The sequence below is a fragment of the Clupea harengus genome, chromosome 12 (assembly GCF_900700415.2).
Source record: "Clupea harengus chromosome 12, Ch_v2.0.2, whole genome shotgun sequence".
Taxonomy (NCBI): Eukaryota; Metazoa; Chordata; class Actinopteri; order Clupeiformes; family Clupeidae; genus Clupea; species Clupea harengus.
This window is the reverse complement of record NC_045163.1, coordinates 27,467,651-27,475,150: the sequence shown is the minus strand read 5'-3', so window position 1 is coordinate 27,475,150 and position 7,500 is coordinate 27,467,651. Positions and strand designations below refer to the sequence as shown.

The window sequence follows — 7,500 nt, the reverse complement described above, 5'->3', positions numbered from 1 at the left end:
GCTCAGTCACCCTCTCTAACCTCCCCCTCTCCACCCCACTCCTTCTCCCCGCTCCTCTCTCCTCTTCCCCACTCCTCTCTCCTCCTCCCTCCTCCTCCTCCTCCTTCATCCTCCCTGCTCCTCCTCCCCGCTCCTCTCTCCTCAGGGGGCACCCAGAGACTCCCGCGGGCGATCGGCGTGGCCCTGGCCAAGGAGCTGATCTTCGCGGCGCGGGCTGTGGACGGCGCTGAGGCCCGCTCGCTGGGGCTGGTCAGCCACGCCGTGGAGCAGAACAAGAGTGGCGACGCGGCCTACCTCCGGGCGCTGGACCTGGCCCGCGAGTTCAACCCGCAGGTAGAGGCCTGCATGACACACCAATGAACATGACTAATACATGAGTTCTGGGAAGTAACGGCTGTGGAGTTCTGGTGAACATGTGTCATTTTTTGTTTGTTTGTTTGTTTGTTTGTTTTAGGGACCTATTGCGATCAGGATGGCAAAGCTGGCGATCAACCAGGGCATGGAGGTAAGACGGAGAGTGTGTGGTGTGCACGTCATTCTCTTAGTGATGTGCCAGTAAGAAGGGCTGAACTTCCACTGGCCTGCTACAAAGGGTGGTTATGCAGTTAGTGGATTCTAGGGCCCACCCCACATAAGGGTCCAGTTCCCACAAGGACCCAGGTGCCGTGCCTGAGGCCATTTCTCAAGCCCTCTCTCTCACTCACTCACACACACACACACACACACACACACACACACACACACACACACACACCCTCCCCCTCTCATTTCCTGACTGCTCTTCACTGTCCTATCAATAAAGGCTAAAATATACTTAAAATACACACATACAAACAAACAAAAGTCTGGTAACTTGACCTTGCAACAGGATCTCTCACTCTCTCCTTCTCTTCCTCTCCCATCCTCTCTCACTCTATCTTTCTCTCTCTCTCTCACTCTCCTTCTCTTCCTCTCCCATCCTCTCTCTCTCCTTCACTCTCTCTCTGCTTCTTTTCCTCTCCCATCCTCACTCACTCTCCTTCTCTTCCTCTCTCTCTCTCTCTCTCACTGTCTTTCTCTCTCCTTCTCTTTCTCTCCCATCCTCTCACTCTCTCGCTCTCTCTCTCTCTATCCCTGTCACTCTCTCGCTCTCTCTCTCTCTATCCCTGTCTCTCTCTCTATCCCTCTCTCTCTCTCTCTCTCCTTCTCTTCCTCTCCCATCCTCACTCACTCTCTCTCTCTCTATCCCTCTCTCCCATTCTCTCTCATCTTTCACTCTCTCTCTCACTCTCACTCTCCCTCTCTCTCGCTCTCTCTTTGGCTCCGGTTGCTAACAGGAAGTATAAATGTGTTTAGTCATAGTCTCCCAGAAACTCCACTGACACAGGGTTCACCAGCCTTTTATTCCATTGAGTAAACGCTAGAGTGCTTCAAAGCTGAGCAATCGTGCTAACATGTTGTCCATACTAAAATGTTGTCCATACTAAAATGTTGTCCATACTAACATGTTGTCCATACTAAAATGTTGTCCATACTAAAATACTGTCCATACTAAAATATTGTCCATACTAAAATGTTGTCCATACTAAAATGTTGTCCATACTAACTGGTTCTGTTTTGATTTCTAGAATCTCTGGCCAGCTTGAATGGGAAACATACACACAGGCCACAACATGCCCCTTATCAATAAATAAATAAATGAATGAATGGCGGGCGGGTGTGGCAGAGTGTTTAGACAGACCTTTACATCACCCTCATTTGTCCCATCTGTGCATACAATGTGTGTTTACAGTCTGCCTGTCTGATGCCTCATCCAGTGTGTGTGTGTGTGTGTGTGTGTGTGTGTGTTTACAGTGTGCTTTGCTTTCTTAGACAAATGGATTTTAGGGTAGATAGTTGAAACTAGACTTTTTTTTCTTTATTTTTTTTTTTTGCTGTGCCTGTTGTGCCACTGAGGAGATATTTCTAGCACGGGAGAAGGCCAAGGTAACCTATTAAAGTGGAATCATGTTTCCTCTTCTAAGGCCTTTAGTGCTATATTCCGTCTGGGTTGGCCGGAGTTGACGTCTAGTCATAGACTAAAATGACCTCTTTAAACTGAATTAACTTCAGTTCCCTTTTGATTCACTTGATTTCTGCTTTGGAACTGTAGTTCAGGCTTTAAGGAAGAACGCCTAAGCACACATAAAACAGCTCTTTGTAACTGTTAAAAATGGTACTTAAAGGAAGGTTGAAGAAGGCTTGTTTCAAAAAGCATATTTTCAGCTATTTAACGTCACAGTTAGACCCAGATAGGAGTCTATGTAAAGGTTAAAAACACCTTCCCATGCGCAAATGTTGGGATTGCATTCAGAGTTTTTGTTTGGCTCGCACCGATGTTGTGTGTGTGTGTGTGTGGACCCCTTCCAGCTTCTAAAAGCAACCTCTGGCCACACACACGCTCACTAATCTCCACCAGGACTCCAGCACCTCCAGCATCTCTGCAGCACACGATTCATTAGTCTAATGGTAAACTATGTCTGAAAGCCAATTTTTCGGATTTGATTCACTGTAATTGAGACTGGCGTTCTGGCCGGAATTAAAGACTTTCAGGGAAGCTTCCCCTGCTGTGTTTATTACTGAACAGCGATACCTAATAGGAATATATGAACCCCTCGAAGTAGCAACACATTTGAACTTCCTGGAAGAGTTGTTTTAGAAATGCGTAATTCTATATAATTCTATAATCTGGTTTCATTTTCAGGTGGACCTGAAGACAGGCCTGGCTATTGAAGAGGCATGTTATTCCCAGGTGAGACGCACTAGAGTTAACTCTGTTACATCCGCCCAGTTTGTGCCCAGCACACAGTAACACACGTTGCCCACACACACACACACACACACACACACACACACACACACAGTAACACACGTTGCCCACACACACGTTGCCCACACACACACACACACACACACAGTAACACACGTTGCCCACACACACACACACACACACAGTAACACACGTTGCACACACACACACACACACACACACAGTAACACACGTTGCACACACACACACACACACACACACACACACACACACAGTAACACACGTTGCCCACACACACACACACACACACACACACACACAAAGTAACACACGTTTTACACACACACACAGTAACACACGTTGTGCACACACACACACACACACACACACACACACACAGTAACACATGTTTCCCACCCACACACACACACACAGTAACACACGTTTCCCACCCACACACACACACACACACATACACACACACACACAGTAACACACGTTGCACACACACACACACACACACACACAGTAACACACGTTGCCCACACACACACACACACACACACACACACACACACACACACACACACACAGTAACACACGTTGCCCACTCAGAGGAAAACAAGGTGGTTTGTCTCACTAGTCGACAGATTGCCGTCAGTTTTTCATGTGTGTGTGTGAGTGCGCGTGTGTTTGGGGGGTTCTAAAGATAGAACAGGATTCTCACGATGTTGACTGGTCTCCGTTGTTTCCAAGGTTATTCCGACGAAAGACCGACTGGAGGGCCTGGCCGCCTTCAAGGAGAAGAGGCCCCCGCGCTTCAAGGGAGAGTAAGCGGACCAATCAGAGGCCGTCATCGAGCCCCTGCCTCTCCAGCGAGCGTTTCTCCATCACCGCTATTGTCACCACGGCAGCGTTTGCTGGTACCCACAGCTAGAGATGATGGAGCTGCCGGACCGCCGTGTCCTCCCCACAGAGGCGGAGAGAGAAGGTGGGGGGGGGGGGGCATTGCTGAGGGGTGGGGGGTGGGGGTTAATCAGCCTGAACAAGGCAAAAGCAATCATCACTACTAACATTTAGCTAGAGGTAAAAATTCTTTCCGAAAATGTCGAGGCACTCCTTTCAAAACCACTCATATCTCTTGTCACGCATTGGGTTTTGGCCTTAACATTGTGTAAGAGATGGGTGTCTCATTTTTGAAATAACATATTATATTTAATATAATTATACTACTTCTAATTCTTGTGAGGTAAATGAAATACAAAGCTACTAGATCCATGATCATAAGGTATGTGATGGTTGCCTCTGTAGATTGGAGGTACTTCTGAGACTCTCGTGTGGGTCATGCTGTTAGCGTAGGCATGACTGTGAGAGAGGTTGGGAGGGGTTTTGCATGGGTTCATATCTTTTCAATTCCAGTTTCCTACCTTCATGAGTTGCCTTTCACTGCCTGTCCCCTGCTCACACCTTACAGGGGTCATTTGTGTTCATGTTTGCATTCAAATACGTTATAAAAGAAAGCAGTTTTTTTTTTTAAGGCATTTCTGTCAAGTGGAATGACCATATTCTATACCTATATGTAGTTCAACTATATGCTAGTTACCCAACAAGAGCAATGCACTACTTTGTGGTCAGATGTACTTTTGAATGCTTTGGGAAGACGTGTCGTCTTTTCTCAAAAAGAGTTTGTAAAATGTCTCAATAAAATCGACTCCATAAATCATAAACTGTTCCGGGAATGTTGTGTAGAATGTCATGTGTTTTATTCTTTGGGCTCACTTCTTGTGTAAGACTAATAATGTTGATTTTGGCATTTAAGCCTTCCTCACCACACTGACATAATAGCCTGTGGTTCTGAATTCTTCCAAGGTCACACCTGTGGTTCTGAATTCCTCCCAGGTCACACCTGTCTCAGATCAGCAGCCCTGCTCACAGAAGAGCGATGTGACACAAGGTTATGTCAGACTATCAGACGTGTGTTACTTCCTGATCATCTGGAATACTGCACAGAACAACTAAACTGTTGAGTCATTTTTAAAACATTGCCTTCTCATACGAGTGGAACAGAAGGAAACAATAACAGGCCATGATCTCACATCCTCCCCCATCTTGTTTTCCCTTAATACGCCTGGGGCTCGTCATGTTTCGTGCATGCAGTAATGACACTGAGTGAGAAGTGTTGGCCTACACTGAGGGACTAGATCCCACACAAGCACTATCAGTCCTACAGTCCTGTTGAACAGGTAGGATTGTGGTACTTATGTGTAGGATGTGTAGCGACAGGACTGAGCATACTATCCTGCTTTAGAGATTCAGCATACTATCCTGCTTTAGAGATTCAGCATACTATCCTGCTTTAGAGCCAGAGAAGTAATCATAAGCCTTGCTCGATGTGCCTATGAGCGGTTCATGTGTAATCACTGTGCCAGTATAAACAGTAGCCTTGCTTCATGTGTCATATCACTGTGCCAGTATAAACAGTAGCCTTGCTGTTTTTATCCACCCTACTTATCTCAAGGGGATTTCACTGGAAATAGTGGTCGCTTGTACCTCTCACCCTGCTCATTTGAATATGTGCGTGTCTCAGCTGTGCACCAATACAGATCTTGAAAGTGCTCGCTGTTTTTGAGGAGTCATGCTCCTACTCACAGATGCATGTGCTCAGCCTCAGCCCATAGTTCCACCAGGAAGACTGCGGAGGCAGGAGTGAAGTTAAACGGTATAGTGGAGTCCTTTTAAAGACAGCTGTCGGCCCCTGCCGCACCAAGCCGACAGCCAATCTCAGCCCGTTGGCGAGCGTCTGCAGCCCTAGTGTTTGCGGTGTGTCCCGCACCGTTGCCACTAGTCGGACCTGTCTGCGGCTAATCGGCCCATTGAGCATGTTGGGCAGTAGAGCCCGTGAGAGAGATCGCTCTAATTGGCAGTTGGTATGTCTCTGGCTGTAGACTGGCTTGCGCCAAAGCAATACAACATGTTAACCAAAAAATTAACAGTTAATAAAGTAATGATACGGTGCTTATAATAATATAGTAACTAGTCGGTTCTTATAGTAATATAGTAACTAGTCGGTGCTTATAGTAATATAGTAACTAGTCGGTGCTTATAGTAATATATTAATGAGACGGTGCTTATAGTAATATATTAATGAGACGGTGCTTATAGTAATATAGTAACTAGTCGGTGCTTATAGTAATATATTAACTAGTCGGTGCTTATAGTAATATATTAACTAGTCGGTGCTTATAGTAATATAGTAACTAGACGGTGCTTATAATAATATAGTAACGAGACGGTGCTTATAGTAATATATTAATGAGACGGTGCTTATAGTAATATATTAATGAGATGGACTCACAGACTGGGGCTTTCTACACTCCCAATGGGGGGGGGAAGGATTCCTGGATGTCATGAAAAGTTCTTTCTGGAACTTATCTTTTATCCGTTTTATGGCAAAAGAAAAAACACATTTTCCACAAAGGACGTGTCAACGTGAACAACCCTTTCCTGGCCAAAGATTTCAACAAGGAGTCACATCCTTGCAGAGTCCATTTCTTGTCCAGATGTGTTTTTCCAGATGTGTTTTTCCAGCGTAATTCTCTGGAAATGCTAGCTCTCATGTTTTGTGCTGTTGATGTGCCTTACGTTCTTATCTTTGATGTCATTCTGGACTTTCCCACTCGGACAGATCTACCCGAGAGGAGAGCTGCATTCCTCCGCGAGCAGGGCGGGCATGAAGCGCCTATTCATTCTCCCCCCCTGAATGCCTAGGGCAGGAAGTGGCCTGGCAGTTAAAACATTTAAAGCAACATTCCACAGATTTAGACTTTCTTCTCACTCCCTTCTTAGGTCACATGTGCAGCCAGAGGGGGACAAGAATCTGTGAAGTGAAATGTCAGCTCCATTAAAGATCATCATAAATAGCCCCCGCAAGACAGAGAGGACTCAAGTACATCAGCTCCATTAAAGATCATAAATAGAGAGGACTCAAGTACATCTGGCGGGACGCACTGGACCCCCACCCCACCCCCAACGGCCCCACTGTCTGATTCTGTTATCTTTGGACAGAGGAGAAAAACATCAATAAACACCAAAGACTCCCCAGTCATGGCAGAGGGAGAGAGAAAGCGAGAGAAAAGGAGAGAGAAGTGTTTGGTTGGTTGGTTGGTTGGTTGGTTTCCGGAGATTTTGTAAATCATTAACAGAAATGATGTAACGCTAACCGCCTCAACTCTGTCAGGCAAGAAGGAGCGTGCCGAGCAAGGTTATTATAGTTAACGAAAACTAATGAAAAAACAAAAACGAGGTGTGATTTTTTTTATAAAAACTAGTGAAAAATGCAAAACTATAATAACCTTGGTGCCGAGGTGAACAAGCAACAGGCTTTTTTCTCAACCCTCGCTCCCTCCTCCACTGCTTAGTCATGTAACAGTCCGACCTGTCAGCACGGAAATCACACACAGACATGTTCAATCGCTCCGACTTGCCTTTGTGTGTGTGACTCACACTTTATGTTTGAACTTTTTTTTATTGCTTTGCTCTCTCTGTCCTCTTTGAAGGGTTTTCAGATAACTGTTTCAGGTGTGCTCCAAGTTCCCTTCTATGTAATACTGAGTGAAACGTGTGGGTTTGTGTGCGTGGGTGTTAACACCTTCAAGCTAATAGTCCCCTTGCACAGTTGCTCCATCCACCCCCTTAAAGTGAAGGTGTGTTCA

General features: G+C 45.8%; 1 protein-coding gene across 1 annotated transcript in view; it reads left to right on the top strand.

The window, feature by feature from the left end:
- Positions 1-4,296, top strand: part of auh (AU RNA binding protein/enoyl-CoA hydratase) — a 28,893-nt gene extending 24,597 nt beyond the window's left edge. The window contains exons 7-10 of the mRNA XM_012836997.3: positions 146-333; positions 455-505; positions 2,723-2,770; positions 3,545-4,296. Of these exons, the coding sequence (XP_012692451.2) occupies positions 146-333; positions 455-505; positions 2,723-2,770; positions 3,545-3,622 (365 nt within the window). The 3' untranslated portion in view covers positions 3,623-4,296. The remainder of the gene's footprint in view (positions 1-145; positions 334-454; positions 506-2,722; positions 2,771-3,544) is intronic.
- The last annotated feature ends 3,204 nt before the right edge of the window (positions 4,297-7,500 follow it).